The 16,880-nt window shown below is 37.2% G+C and overlaps 1 protein-coding gene across 2 annotated transcripts in view; it reads right to left on the reverse strand.

Moving 5' to 3' along the window:
• LOC139126525 (retinoblastoma-binding protein 5-like) overlaps window positions 1-16,880 on the reverse strand; it is a 299,327-nt gene that overhangs the window by 189,727 nt on the left and 92,720 nt on the right. For both annotated transcript variants that reach the window (XM_070692577.1, XM_070692578.1), the window contains one exon: window positions 6,764-6,936. In XM_070692577.1, the coding sequence (XP_070548678.1) occupies window positions 6,764-6,936 (173 nt within the window). The remainder of the gene's footprint in view (window positions 1-6,763; window positions 6,937-16,880) is intronic.

The following is a 16,880-nucleotide window of genomic DNA, read 5'->3' on the forward strand; positions in this document are numbered from 1 at the left end:
GGAGGATGGGAGTATTTTTTCAAGTGCCAAGTCAAGTGCCATTTGCATCGTAAATTGTAATGCAACCATTGAATCTGTCTGTAGTTTCTACCCGAACCTTGTCGATAAATTCTTGAAGTCACAGTAAAAATAGATGCTAAAGTTAACACTCTCAAACTATATTGATGGCCAAATATTTCTGCCATTATGTGTTTTGTTGGATAACTCTACTCTGTCTCAGTGTCTGAATTGACAGTGCAGCCGTAAATCAGACACTCCATACTCGTTTGATCGGAACCTCGTGGACTGTAATTCTTGCTCTAATTCTGCGACCTTTTAATTGTCCAATAATTGCTACTTCCAACTCATGGAGGTATATACGACCAGAAATGATAAGGAATGCAACTGATACTGAGACTCTCAGTTCAGAGAAGAGTCAAAGTGCGATCACGTTTGCGACTGAACGAGACTCCCATTTCGCTTTGTGATTTATATTTGCGAGTGAATTTGAGACCGGGTCTGAGACTCTCATTAACGTGCAAACAGCAAATGCGACCGTTCTTGCGAGTGACTTTCTGATGTAAGGTATTTATAAAGGGTACCGGAAATCGACAAGTGCGGGGGCCAAAGTTAGGAGAGTGAATGTGAGGGCTTGAAGAGTATGTGCTCACTTTGAAAGTGCGAGTGATAGTGAGGATGTGAAGCGAACTCGGTCTGTACATTGTTAGTGCTTGTCAGCATTTATTTCATCACCTTGGTCGAATGAAAACTTACGATCAAAGTCTCTGCTAAAACAGTGATATGATCTCCATGGAAGTCCAGAGCTGTGTATTATGAGGGAACGGCTGAGTGAATTCATCATTGAAGTCCCTGATGGAAATTATTGAAACACACTTATTTCAAAAAACTAAGAAGTTAATATAAGCTTATTCGTCTAAATAAAAATATAAATGAGACATTCATCTTTACATAATGGAGAATAGAATATTATATCTGACTGCAAGAACTTTATTTACCAGGTTTTAAAATTCGGCGAGAGACCGAGAGACCGATCGGGCTGGGAGTACGATCCACAGACTGATTCAAAGTGGTGGTAACAGTGGAAGGGGACGCAATGAACACTCAATCCCGACGAGTATTTATATAGTTATGTCAAAAACGGGAGTCACAACCATGATTAGGCTATTGAGAGTCAATTAACCTTGAAACTGACCAAACGATAGCATACAATTACATGCAATCTACGTCTAGTGTCCTGTGACACTATGGCGGGTTTCGAGTCCCTGTCGCGGTTTGGAAAACGACCTGCCGACAGCTGATGACAAAACGCGCTCATGCTTTTGATCATAGACCCTAGAGCAATGTTTTGATGGATTTCAAGCTTCCTTACCCTATAAACAACTTGAAACTAAAATGAAAGACAAAAAAAGATCCGTGAACGGACGAGAGATTTCCTGTACAAACTTTAGATATTTACTGAGGAGGATCATCTACTGTTTTACATCCATGGGCGGATCATGGAAGTGAAATTTACCTCAATGGATGGATCAATCGGAGCACCGAGAATATGGCATTTCCCATTCGATTTGCAAAACATCATCGTAGAGTTTCTAACAGAAAGGAAAAAATTAAAAGGACAACTGATATCGTGTCATTTAAATACGGGCTTTTAATTGTTCATTCATTTTAGTTATTATCTCGTGCCGTTTTAGAAGATTTTTGAGGACATAAACGACATCATGCGTTGGTCTGTTGCCATGGAATCCTATGTCAACGAAAGGCAGTGACTTTTTCAAAGTTGAATAAAATTTCTTTTATGATTGTGTTAGTCAATTAATCGAAATATTTTTGTTCCCAATTGATCATAAACCGTCGATTCTCCCGTCTATGATTCCATATTCACTGACTCATTCTTTCTCTTCTTTGTCGATCGATAAAAGTAATTTAATCTTCAATACTCTGTCTTAATTTTACAGATGTAACATCTTCACTTATAATGTAATAAGTTTCTAACCAAAATACAACAAGCGACCTAGCGGCCGATATAGCTCCGCTGTGTTTATGTAGAGAATAACTATTTTTTACACATGTTAATGAGGAAGGTGGAAATCTTTGAAAGCTCAATGCAGAGGCCAGAAAAAAGTGGCTAAAATAAGCTGCAAAAATACACAATTGAAGATTTCATCATACTTTGAATATATCACATCGGATCATACCTAAGAACATGTCAACCAAAGCTATCTGATGAGTAGTTTTTTGAGAATAAAATTTTCTGACCAAAAATGGCAACAATTGCCCCAAAAAATGAAATTGCAGATTTCATCATAATTTCAAGAGATCAAATTTAGTTCATAACTTCATCTATAGAAACCTGTATACCAAATTTCAAAGCTGTTAGACCAGTGCTTTTTTGAGAAACACATGTTTTGACCAAAAATGGGAAAAATTGCCCCAAAAAATCAAAATTGCAGATTTCATCATTATTTTTTAATGAATGTCATTTAGTTCATCTGTAGAAACCTGTATACCAAATTTCAAAGCTATCGGATGAGTAGTTTTGGAAATACACGGTCTGACCAAAAATGGCAAAAATTGCCCCCAAAATACAAAATTACAGATTTCATCAGAAATTCATTATATATCACTGAACTCATCTGTAGAAACCTGTATACCAAATTTCAAAGCTATCAGACCAGTAATTTTTGAGAAACACATTTTTTGACCAAAAATGGCAAAAACTGCCCCAAAATTACAAAATTGCAGATTTCATCATAATTTCAACAAATATCATTAAGGTGATCTGTAAAAACCTGTATACCAAATTGCATAGCTATCAGATGAGTAGTTTTGGAAATACACATTTTTTGACCAAAAATGGCAAAAATTGCCCCAAAAATACAAAATTGCAGATTTCATCACAATTTCAATAAATATCATGTAGTTTATCTGTAGGAACCTGTATACCGAATTTCAAAGCTATCAGATAAATGGTTTTGGAAATACACATTTTTTGACCAAAAATGGCAAAAATTGCCCCAAAAATACAAAATTTCAGATTTCATCAGAAATTCAATATATATTACTCAGTTCATCTATAGAAACATGTATACCAAATTTCAAAACTATAAGACCAGTTCTTTTTGAGAAATACATTTTTTGACCAAAAATGGCAAAAATTGCCTTAAAAATGCAAATTTGCATATTTCTGCACAATTTGAACAAATCTGAAATAGATCATCCCTAGGGACATATGTACCAAATATCAAAGCTATCTGACTGGTAGTTTTGAAGAAGTAGATTTTTAAAGATTTTTTACCAAAAATGACAAAAATTGCCTTAAAAATACAAATATGCAAATTTCACAACGATTTGAATAATTCTGACTGAAGTCACCCTAAGTAAACTGCATATCAAATTTCAAAACAATCGGACAAGCGGTTTCCGAGAAGAAGATTTTTTTACCAAAAACACCAAAAATTGCCCCCAAAATACAAATATGCAAATTTCATCACGATTTGAACAAACTTAAGTGTGGTCACCCCAAGTGAACTGCATATAAAATTTCAAAGCAATTGGACTTGCAGCTTCAGAGGAGAAGGCAATTGTTGACGGACGACGACGACGGACGACGGACGACGACGGAAAATCAACCTATCTGATAAGCTCCGCGTCGCTGACAGCGGAGCTAAAAACTTGGCCTGTTCGCCAAAGCACATGGGTCTATGATTGCATGAACGGCCGTGCTCTATGCATTTGGAAGATATTCATGTTGCAGTCTGCCCGAAAAAAAACAAAACCGAGGATGTTTAGGCGATAACATAGGCGATGACTCAGTTGAATAAAACAAAACTAAACTTTACGGATATCATATTTTTATCTTGGCGTACACTTGTCGGTTCGATGTGCGACCGTACGCAGATCGTCCATATTCTCCATAAAACTAGTCAAAACAATTCTGAAACAAATACGTGATGTTGTCTCCTCGTGAACGTCCTTGAACCCGTAGCCGCCACCATTGTTTTTTGATGTGTTCCGCGCTTGATGATTGATAGAATTAATGTATCAAAATTTGAAGACACATGTGACTGAATCCTGTGATTGTTAGGCAATTGACGGTGTGTAGGGGCGAGACGGAAAGCAACAATCCAAGGACCAAGCTAGGGAGCATCATGCATTGCATGCTTTCTAACAAAGAGCCGCGTGTTTCCATATCAATATACCATCTGAAATCCGGTTTTGACCTGTTCCTGTCCTGTTTCAGAGAATAACTTTCGAGCAGGCACCTAATGTTGAGGTTCAGATATCCGAATATTTCGTGTTTGAGAGGCTTACTGATTTACAGAGAATACAACTTTTGTTATTAGTTTACGTGTACATAACCCAGCACACCAGGCAAAGCCAAATACTTACAAGGTTGGAAAATTTCAGCGAGTCGCTCTCATCAGCGGTCAAGGAAAAAAATTTGTCGGTATCAATGCTTCGCCATGTTTATTGTTGTTTGTATGACTAGTTTGAAAGTCACAGACTTTCTTAATGGTGAAATTCATATTGCCATTCAATGTTTTACACACGAAGTCACCTGTCACATCCATTTGGAAGCAAAAACGTTTACAGACTGTTTTTATAGTGATAACTAGCTCAAGGCCGTGACATGTCTCTAGTTACGAAGAAACTTCGTAAATCGAAATCGACATCAACATTGAGCGGTGATCGTGAATCGTTAAATAAATGTGGGCAAAATAAAATATCAAATGGCTAAACTTTGGGGAGAGAGAGAGAGAGAGAGAGAGAGAGAGAGAGAGAGAGAGAGAGAGAGAGAGAGAGAGAGAGAGTGAGTGAGAGAGAGAGAGAGAGAGAGAGGGAGAGATGGAGGGGTTTATGAAGTTGCGAACTGATCATGGTCTTTATTTAGGATGGATAAATGCAGGGTCGGTTTACACATTTGCGCTGCACAGATATTGAAAATGTACAGATACTTTCCCAAAATTCAACTTATTTTATAAAAAGAGTAGAACAAAACCAAAAGTGTTGAAGTTACTCTTTGGATGTTTGACTTGCAAGTTAGATTACATGTAGGCCTCTACTTTCAGAAAATGGACGCCGTAGTCTTCTGTTCAAAAAATATATATGTTCTTCAACACCACGTTTCTTATGATGGGTAATGTCACATTTCATCATTTTTATAAATATAAATTAATGCACCGATTTCAAACCATAATTATTTTTTCTGGTTGAAGTGAGAGAGTTTTTAGTAATTCTGTAGACGAAACGATCGGAAACAGCATAGTATCTTGGCAATGGCACGACGTCTACGCTATCGTTTAGCTGCAATAATTGTACAGTTGCAGCCAGAGCCCGTGTAATCCGAATTTGGAACGTAATAATGTCAGTTGCAGCGGCGTCTTGGATTGATGGTACTTTTATCATTTCTGTTGAAGTACATCTATTATTGCTACAAGCAATTGGGGCTTCATGAAAAGTTGTTTCTCTGTACATGTATACTGTTCTTGCCATTATATTCAGTGTCGTATATTCTGTTGTTTGCATGTCAACACATTGGCCGGTGTGCAACCTCCTGTGCACACTAATCTTGACCGTAATTTACACAGACATAAATTCGATCCCGTCCGGAAATGTCAAAGGTGAACGGGATTAACTTGATCCCTAGTATCAAGTCCCTGGCATTTAAGGGAGATGCAAAATTCACAAATTTTGACTGCTGCTGAAGCAATATCCTTTCACGATACCGCCAAGTGAGTGTAATCCGTCCCATACAAACATAACATGGTCTCGTGCCTCTGAGACTCCATTCTGAAAACATGGCAAAAGATTTATTTTCACACCTTATTGGAAGAAAATTTCTATACTTAAAGCTCCTGTTTGAGAAGTAACTTCTGGTACTGTCTACTAACTACCTCCATGTGTCCACGTACGTATGTGCATAGTCCCAATACAACTACTATTAAGCTTAACTTGTTGCAAATTCACATCATTTTTCGAGCTGCAATTTTCAGGTCACTCGGAAAAGTCGTTATCATGGATATTAATGTCTACAGTCCACATTGCTAAAGCGTCCTGCTACGCAAGTGCGAGTACTCGATGTTGTGACGCTCACAGGAAGTGTTTTGGCCCAGAGTAAGGGCACAGTTTAGGCGGGGCACAGTGGGCGGCGCAATATACCGGCGCAAAATGGGGGTGCACTTTGAAATGCGCCGGCACAGTTTGCCGGCCCACTTTGGTGATTTCAACACGCTTACATACCTGGCTCAGGAGCAGCCTAGATGACTACCTTCTCCCACCGACGCATGCGTTGAACTCATTAGCATCCAAATAAGGTCAACCTCATATTTTTGTGACATATGATTGACTTTCATTTTATCAGAAACAATGGTAAAATTCAGCTTATATATGCAAATTGGTTAATTTGCATGACATTTATAGTTCAGGATTTTCAGAAAATAACTTGTTAAACCGTAATTGCTTGGCAACAAAAAAAGTCACTTGAATTCAGTTTACATGACCAAACTGTGAGCACAGAAGTCATTTGAAAGGAAATATGTAGCTTTTTTATATGTCATTGGAGAGAGATTTTTCCAAAGTTCATGGTGACAAATAATTTCTATTGCAATTAATCTGAGGTTAAACCCTAAATTGACTCAGCTATATTTTAAATTTGTTATCATTCTTGCATTTTTGTATAAATTTTATGGCAGTTACTGTAAAGTAAAGCATCCCTGAGAAAATATTGGCGATAAATATCAATTCAAAATAAAGACTATGTTACCTGCTACAATATATTCTCCATCTCCCGAAAAGCAGCATTTTTTCCAGGGTGTTCTGTTGACTAAATCTTGTAATTTCTGGATTGGTTCAGGCTCTCCATCTTTACCACATGCCAAAACTTCTCCACCTTCATAGACACGGATAATTCTATCAGCAGAGTTAACCAAGAAACAGCTGAAACCAAGAATAAGAAAATTAATGATTTATATTGAAGTATGTGATTGGTTTGCAGAAACAGTTTATGTTAAATGGACATGAAAACAAGCTTTTCAAGAGACAATCTACAAAAAAGTCATTGAAGATGACAGTCTCTACCTTAGGTGGTTTGATTAAATGTCATTGAAGTCAAAATGATGTAGCAATTAGAATGTGTGACTAGCAAGAAGAGACTACTCCTACCAGTCACACATTCTTATTGATATATAGTTATAGCTTTATATCATAGCATCCTGTCTTTATGCCAACTTTAACCCTTTGCATAACAATGCACAGTGGAGACCAGAACTCCCCACTCAACAATAAAAATATTCTGTAATCTTTAACAGTGTATTGTTTATTCAAAATTTGTAAAAAATACCGCAATTATACGGTGTCGCTCAAATTTGATCAAAATTGGTACATACCAAAGATCAACAATAAGTGTTATTTCTATCTGTTCAGTGCAGGAAAATTATACGTTGATGTTGCGAATTTCTGCACAGTGCAACCAGAAAAACAACAAGAAATATTTAAACCAGAAAATTAAGAATGACAAAAGTAAATAAGGTCTGAAACTTTAGGTACTGAAGGTCAACTTTAGCAACATGCATAGCAGAGAATCTTTCTACCATGGATGTACAAAAATGGACATCCATATGGTTTCAGCAGATCTGTTAATATGTCACAGTTCATAAACAATGACAGGAAATGAACAATTAGCTGTTTCAGTTACTGCTACCACTCCCAAACATAATAGGTACCCTGCATACAAATAGGTTAAAGGTCAAAATCCTCTTATTCAGATGTGTGGGCTGATTCAGTTCACTGCCACCACTCCTGCACACTTGCAGTATTTCCCTTTTTCTTACATCATTTGCTCATTTTTGACACTGATGTGTTCATTTGAACAATTCACCTGTACACCAAATACTGAGACGGTAGCTTTGGCTATATGGGAGCCTTTGTGTGTGATGGACATGCCGGTACATCCGCACATACATACCCACAAATATACAGACATACAGATGCCACTCAGACTCATCATATTAGCTCTTTTTGGTAACAGTTTATTAGTAAGTTGTTGCCGGTACGGCTGTCAAAATACTGTCGTTTTCAAAGTACATTTTGAGTGAACTTTTATAAATTAACACTCTGAACCATAGTGTAATGTTTTGCTTGGAATTTTGTTGCTATTGAGGTTTCTTCGTAGTTTTTTATAATGATTGTTTAAGTTAGTTATTTTCTTGTGTTCCTTTCCATCATCAAACATCGACAAGTTAAAACAAGCCCTAAATCACTTAAATGAGAATTATGTGTTACTTTCCGGTTTTGTAATATGTAAAGAAATAAATATGTTGATTTCTTTTGATCCTTTCCACTTATTGGTATTTTTTCCTGGTTGAAAAGTTACTAATATCCTTAACCCTTAGTCTCTACAATCTTTAAAAAACATAGGGCCAAAGTCCCTGAAGCTACTATAGACATGGATACATGACTGTATGAAATTATCTCACTAAGGTCATCCTAGGGACTTGTAAACCAAATATTAAAGCTGTCTGACCAGCGGTTTTGAAAAAACAAGCGACTCAACAGTTGACAGAGCTCTGCTGCGTTATGTAGAGAATAACCTTTTGTGACACATGTATTGATGAAGAAGGTGGATATCTTTGATAGCTCATTTCAGGATGGCCTCACCAAAAATGGAAAAAAAAATTCCGTAAAAATACAGATTTGCATATTTCATCACAATTTTAATAAATCTAAGTTGGGTTATCCCTAGGGACCTGTATACCAAATAACAAAGCTGTCTGACCAGTGGTTATGAAGAAGGAGATTTTTTACCAAAAACGCCTTTTTTGGTGCTAATTTGCATATTTTCAACAATATCAAAAAATTAATAAAAACAGTTTCTCAAAATCATTTTATCAACACAACAAATATCAAATCAGTAAGTACTGCAGTTGTCAAGATATTTGAGTGGACGAAGGCCTAACAAACAGACATACATACATACATACATACATACATATATACATACATACATACAGACTGACGGTGCACGCCGGACGGATACCCATCGCAATAGCTTTTATAGACTATATTAGTCTATAGTAGCTAATAAACGAGAGTTAATTACATTCTAATTAAAGTTAACAAGACTTGCTTAAATCAAGATTTACGTCATAAAAAACAGCATATATGTTTCTGTCAGGTTATAAAGAATCTTAAGCTGGTTATCTTTATCAGTATTTCATCCTATTAACCAAGCACATTTTAACTTTCAAATTAACATTGTAAGTAAGTTCTGTTGAATAAGTTGAGACTGTAGTACTCAGAGAAAGCACACTGAAGAGACAAATGTTTGAAACTTAAGAAGTTCAAGGTCATCAAAAGCATTATAAGGAATCATGTAACACTTTCATTGCACTGTTTACACAGATTGCATAATTGCTATAAATAGCACATGAGGAATCTTACAGCCCAGCTTTACCATAAAAACCCTACATCACTTTGACCACTCTTTTAATTGACCACTCTATTTTATTCCTCAAAGAGTAATTTTATTTTATCCTTACCAAGTCAACCATAAATGGAAATTAGAACTTTCTCTATCTCTATTTATTTGACCACCCTATCATGACAAACTATTATGAGCAATTTCTTTTAGATAACATATACAGGGCACAATAAATGACGGTTCAGAATATGTCAAAGTTGGGATTCAGGAAAGTTGCCTTTACATGTTTTAATCCTCCAAGATGGTAGGCATTTCACTATGAACTGTCAAAAAAAGTTGAACTTTCTGATAATTCTACACTAAAATTATTTTGGCTTTGATGATTTCCCGATTAATTCAATTATTTAAAATCATATTAATTATTTTTTTCTGGGTGAATTGATAGGGTTTATACAGTACAAGAATTACATACAATGTAAGTCAAATTTGACCAAAAATGACAAAAAAAATCCTTAAAAATACACCTTTGCATATTTCATCACAATTTGAACAAATCTAAGTTGGGTTATCCCTAGGGACCTGTATGCCAAATAACAAAGCTGTCTGACCAGCGGTTATGAAGAAGAAGATTTTTTACCCAAAACACCTTTTTTGGCATTAATTTGCCTATTTTCAACAATATCAAAAAATTAAAAAAAACAGTTTCTCAAAATCCTATTTTTCATCTACACAACAAATATCAAATCAGTAAGTACTGCGGTTCTCAAGATATTTGAGTGGACGGACGCCTCACAAACGGACATACATACATAACATACATACATACATACATACATACATACATACATACATACAGACTGACGACAGACGCCTGACGGATACCCATCCCAATAGCTTCTATAGACTATAGTCTATAGTAGCTAAAAATGAAACGATTGATAATAAAATAAACTTTATTGTGACACAGTTCAGTCATTTTTATAACTCTGAAGTTCAAAATTCAGTGTGCTATACTCATATCTTGGCAGTGCTGAACTCTTCTGTCGTAGTATCTGCAATTGAAACTACTTCACATAGAGTAATTAAAAGCATTTCATCAACAGTTTTCAAAGTCCTCTTACTTTCAATTTGAATGTTCAACAACCAAAAATATTGTGGATCATAGTAAGATTAAAACCTCACATATTGTAAAGGTACAGTAATATCTAATTATATAATTTTGGGAGTTCCAAAAAACAAAAAAATAGCGTCAATGACACTGTCGCTCCCATATGGATGGTAACAAGAGTGTCGAGGGAGTGAGAAATTTGTGAGCAATGCTTGGTTTGTGTGCGGGGTGCCTCATGTGCACAAATGCATAAAAGGAATTCTCATAGCTATTAAGCGTTCCTCTAATTGGTGTAAATGTAATTCTGATGGTATATTGGGAAAATTCATTCTATTGGCTATAGACAGTTTTGGGACTTTGCCTGCAGATATACAGTAGATCTATAGCATGTAGTACAAACCTATTCTGTATTGTTGACAGAGATATAGCCAGTCAGGTATTGAGATGCATTGGCAGAATGTGTGGCTAATTTGGCAGCTTGAATATAAATTTTTTACTATAACCCAAACGGGAAAAATTACAGACTTTCTGAACCATGTTTGATGACATGATGAACAGACATAAATGGGTCCTTGAGATGTATGTTTCTGGAAACTATCAATGCAGTCTTGCAATAATTCACCATGAAGGTTGTCTGGCAAGCTTGTATTCAGTTCAGTAATTTCTGAACAGTCAATTGCTTCACTACTGCTTTCAATTACATATCTTTCTTTGTTTCTTAAGTGCTTTATGTCTTGTGCTTTTCGTTTCAAATGTTTCTCTTTCTGTTGGAAAACAACACTCTGCCTTTGGGAGCTTTTATAACTTTGTTGCTGCTGTCTCTCAGTGTTTTTATATTCAGTACATTTGCAAAGAGATCTCATGGAGATTTTGGTCTTTAATTTCTCTTTTAGTCTAAATGTGGGATTCTTTCGCTAATTTTGAATGTATATTTTATGCCTCTCCTTTTCTGGCTGTCTGAAGTTAGGATTTTGATGCAAGTATTTCATCTGTGAGCGCAATTTCAGTTTCTCTTTCTCTTTGAACACTGGATTTTGTCGAAGTTCATTTATGTATGACTGTAATTTTTGTTTTTCATTCTCTTTGAACACTGGATTTTGTGTGAGTTCAGTTATATGTGACCGCAGTTTCAGTCTCTCTATCTCTTTGAATTCTGGATTTTGTCGGAGTTTTGTTATATGTGACCGTAGTTTCAGTTTCTCTCTCTCTTTGAATTCTGGATTTTGTCGAAGTTCAGTTATGTGTGACCGTAATTTTTTTCTTTCTTTCTCTTTGAACACTTGATTTTGTCGCAGCGCTTTCTTTTGTACTTGTTGTTGACAATGTTCTTTGTGTTTGAATTGAGGATTTAGTCTCTGTTGTTGCATATGCAATTTCAACTGAACTTTTTCAGTCTTTCTAAACTCTTGGTTTTGCCTCTTCAGAGCTTTCCTTAATTTATCTTTTTCACGTTCACCAGCCAAAAATGAGTGGTTTTGTCTTCTTTTCTGTTTATATTCTCTTTCATACTGTTTACTTGAAACCTTTTTAGGTACAGATGACACAGTACTTTTCACATTACCTTCATAGCTGTCTAACCTCTGTGCATTCTTTTTAGAAGATAGTTGTTGTGTCTGGAAATTAAAATAATTAACCATAAGTTCCTCATGTCTGTCATGTTGCTGTCGAGCCTGATGTGCTGAATTATTAGCATGAATGATCACTTCTTGAAGCTCATACGCTGTCATTTTATTCAAATTCAAGTTATCAAACAAAGAATACAAATAATTAATTAGAGCATATTGTGTGTCAAAGAATATTACAATACTTGAGCCATCAATGTGTTGCAAGCCATGTGAGTTACGGCTATGTGAATCAAATATACAATATTTACCACTGTGGTGTTTGGAAAGAGCCATACAATAGCCACCTGTCATCAACAACAATGGGTTACTAGAATTGAAAGCTTTGGTAATGGCGTCCTTGAAATGTAAACAGTCTGGTACATCTATATCTGTGAAATGATCTTACAACCCAAAATACTGCTTGCGTTTCTCTATATTGTACTACAAAGACTACATGTGTATAATATTTGGTAATTCATTAAACATTAAAATATCTGAATGAAATTCATTGCTGGCCTGCAGGTAACTGACTGTTTCTCTGTATAAACTGTCACCATTATGTAAAATGCAATTCAAGTCCTCAGATGTTAATGAATGCTTGTCTTGAGATACACATAAGTATACAAGGGCATTACAAGTGCATTGTTTACCTCTTAAAGGTCTGGTGAAATGCCCATGTTGCAAAATCACAGAAATACAGTTGATGGTCTATAAAACAGTTGCATTCATTTCTTTTTCCGTTAAGCGCGCGTGATTATGAAATATGGCAAAAGAAAAATGCAATGTGGGCGTGTCCCCCGAGCCTCTCCAGTCGACTTTTTTCGGCTTTCCGAAGTTTGCCCGACGTCGTATCTTATAATAGGAAGTAAAGTATTTCACACCTCCGTAAGCTCCCCTAGTCTCTAGAGGGTAACTTCTAGGGTTTCCGCTTACATGATCAGGACAGTGTCCTCCTTCACAATGGGAAGACGTTGTTCTTTAGGTGGCTGTGACAGCGGCAAGAACATGAACGGCTCAACTGTAAACGTTTTCAAGTTCCCGTCAAGTGTTGAGTGTTTGAACCATAATGTGCTTGTCTCCGCTGGTTTGTACGATCGGCCACAGTCCCTCGGCTGAGCCTGCCTCGCTACTCGCTACACAGAAGGTTGGGACCGCAATGCAAGTCAACTGTATGAACACCAACACTGAACGTTGTGACTGCAATTAAAATGCACTAGTCTACAACACGGAACGTCGGGACCGCAATGCAAATCGACAGTAAAAAATGTAAATGGGACCGTGATTAAAATACACTACAACTACAACACGGAAGGTTGGGACCACGATGCAAATCAGCTGCATGAACAGCAACACTGAACGTTGAGACTACCATTAAAAACGAACAACAACACGGAACGTAGAGATCATGATACAAATCATGGAGGTAGAGTCCTCCATGATACAAATCGACAGCAACACAGAACGCGTCGTTGGGACAGCAATTAAACTGAAGAACAACGGGGAATACCGGACCACGAGGAACGCGATGCAAATCGACCACACATGGAATGTTTAAGACCGTGATTAAAATGCACAACACAGAACATCTAGACCGCAATATAAATCAACTATAACACCAAACCTTGTGGCCTCGTTTAAAATGCGTATGTCTGCTATGTAAAGCAAAAGTTTCAATTGTCGCGAGCGAGCGTTCCTGTGCCCGCTGTACACTGGACAAAATGACGTCAAATTTATCGCAAGGGCGCGATTGCGTGTGTGTAAGTTTCAATTCTCGCGAGAGCCATTTATGCATGCTATGCTGTACACTAGACTAAATGACGTCAAATCTCTCGCGAGACTTGGCTCGATTGCAAATACGTACGATGGAAAGAACGCAATCATACGGAAGTAGACACAGTCTTTGCGAATCGCCAAGAGAGAAGCGCAGATTAAACAAAAGACTGAAAAACCCACGTTTTTTCTTTATTTTACCATATTTTGTAAACAAAAATCAGTTTCGCCACTGTGGCGAATTAGGATCGATTTTTTTTTCGCCACTTCGGATTTCGATTCGCATTGGCGAACGTGGCGAATGGGCAGCGCGAACACTGGCAGCCTCTTTTGTTAGCGGATACCGGGCAGAGATAAGGCGGCGTTGGACCGCTATTCGATGTAAATGAACACACCTGTGACGTCTCAGACGGCCAACCTTGACTCCCGCTGAGGGCGTGACCTGAGTGTCGCAAAATGACCCCATGAAAGCCGCGCATAGAAATATCAAAAAAATTAACACTTGCGCGTACTTTAAGGTTGCAATTCTGTTGCGAGTGTAATAGTACTGACCTCCTGGAAGATATTAAGTCACACGAACGGGACCATTTCACCAGACCTTTAAAGATTCATGAAAAACAGGACTTCCTTGATGAATACCAGCTTGGATAACATGGCCTATAGTGTAACTTTCCCATTCAAGCTTCTGACATTTTATTTTATTTTATTTTATTTTATTAAACCTTGTTTAACGAGGGTAGCCTGGTAAGCTTCAGTAAAGATGCTTATCTTCCCCAGGGCCCTCAGATGAACATACAAACTGATACAGAGCAGAACAACATGAAACATGACTAACAAAGCTAGAACAATACAATGCACAGAAAAAAGTGGCCAGGAGTCACCACCTGCACACAGGAGAAAAAAATGCGACTCTATCAACTTTTGTAACAACATAGGTCCGGCTGCGTCTCGCCATAAGCTTTCCCCACACAAACAAAACGTTACCGTACACACTAATCCAAACTTCTCTACAAATATCCAAAGCAAAACAAACATTTCATTAACACAAACAATCGGATAAGAATGTAGGAACACATTTTCGAAACGAATCAAACACAAACTCGACACAAAAACATTTAGGATAGTTAGGTGGGGAGCCCGTTTCACATTTTTTACATCTCGCTATACTGTGTATGATTCTAAAAATAAAGTCATCTGCCACTTTTTCTGTATACGCGGTTTGGCAAAACTCATCTCTTCAATCGAAAGTCGGGCGACTTCATGGTTCTTTGGGGCACTTAAGTGTACGTCGAGCTTAAGGAATGTGGTTACATTCGCGATGTTTTATTCGAAATTATTTATTTCTTCAAGGGCTAATGCACATAATTTATGTTGTTGGAAATACTGGCCGCTCATAAACAAGACAATAAACTCAATATATGTACATCTTTACTTTTATTGTCAAAGTACCACCGACACCCAAAAAAAACCAAATGGTTCAGTCCAGGTATTTGCAACTCTGCCATCCGACTGGTATACGCCAGTCACTTAGGCTACGGTAATCTGCACCACTTATCACCATCGGGAAGGTACTCCTCCCCCTTTACCACTGGCGATCCCACCCTCAAGGTACTGCGTCATTCGACCAAGCATTGTTATTGTAATTTCCTGCATAAAATTAACAGCGAGGTCAACCGGTCAAATCGTCTTGGGATTTTCTGGCATGCGTACATACATACATACATACATACCGTACATACAGACGACATTTTTCCACCTTATACGAATACCTCCCATTTGCATATCTACATATGCATATATGGGAGCGTAAAAACCTTGTCTTGCTGGTATTTTAAAAGCAGGATGAAACATAGCTGCAAAGCAGTGATGACTGGGTTTTGAGTCATCTTGGTGCACATGGGCAATAGAGAAATAAATATGCAAAAAAGATGAAAGGCTTCATTAGTATATGTGAAATTAAGCTCAAAGGTCATCAAGGTCATGTGACATTTTTGTCAAAAAAATTGTGTCCCATAGTTATCCCTATATACCAAAACTCAGACCTTTAGCTTTATTGGCTTGCCCAGAATTAGATATGTGCATAATTAATAACGTACAGGATATGGCACCATAAGGTTTCCCATCATACCAAATATGAAGGGTGTGGCACTTGTATTTACTGAGTTATAGCCATATATGCATATTTGGGGTCAAAAGTCATCCAGGTCACATAACATTTTGTCAAAAAAATTGTATCTCATAGTTATCCCTTTTTACCGAAAATCAGACCTCCAACTCTGTTGGTTTGCCCAGAATTAGATAGGTGCATAATTAATGGGGTGAACACACAATGTGTCATCATTAGGTGTCCAAACATACCAAATATGAAGGGTGTAGCTCTTGTGGTTAATGAGTTATGGAGAAATATGTATATTCGAGGTCAAAGGTCATCCAGGTCACGTGACATTGTGTCAAAAAAATTGAATCCCATAGTTATCCCTATATACCGAAAATCAGAACTCCAGCTCTATTGGCTTTCCCAAAATTAGATATGTGCAAAATAAAGGAGGTAAAAGTTATGGCGTCACAGGGTCTCCCATCATACCAAATATGAAGGGTGTAGCCCTTGTGCACACTCCAAACAGTGGCGGCGCTCTCACTTCCGTTTCAATTCTGCTCACTGAAGTGAGAGCGCTGCCACTGTTTGGAGTGTGGCCCTTGTGGTTACTGACTTATTGGCATATATGTATATTTGGGGTCAAAGGTCATCAAGGTCACATAATATTTTGTCAAAAAAATTTTATCCCATAGTTATCCCTAACCACCAAAAATCAGACCTCTATCTCTATTATTAAGCCCAGAATTAGGTATGTGCATAATTAATGAGGTACAGGAAGTAGCTGGTCATGTGACATTTTGTCATAGACCCTCCGAAAAACGGGACAGGAAAAAGGGGGATTTCCTTTGTACGAGCTATCTTGGAGTACATTAACTTACGTTT

The sequence above is a fragment of the Ptychodera flava genome (genome assembly GCF_041260155.1).
Source record: "Ptychodera flava strain L36383 chromosome 3 unlocalized genomic scaffold, AS_Pfla_20210202 Scaffold_27__1_contigs__length_13241970_pilon, whole genome shotgun sequence".
NCBI classification, from domain to species: domain Eukaryota; kingdom Metazoa; phylum Hemichordata; class Enteropneusta; family Ptychoderidae; genus Ptychodera; species Ptychodera flava.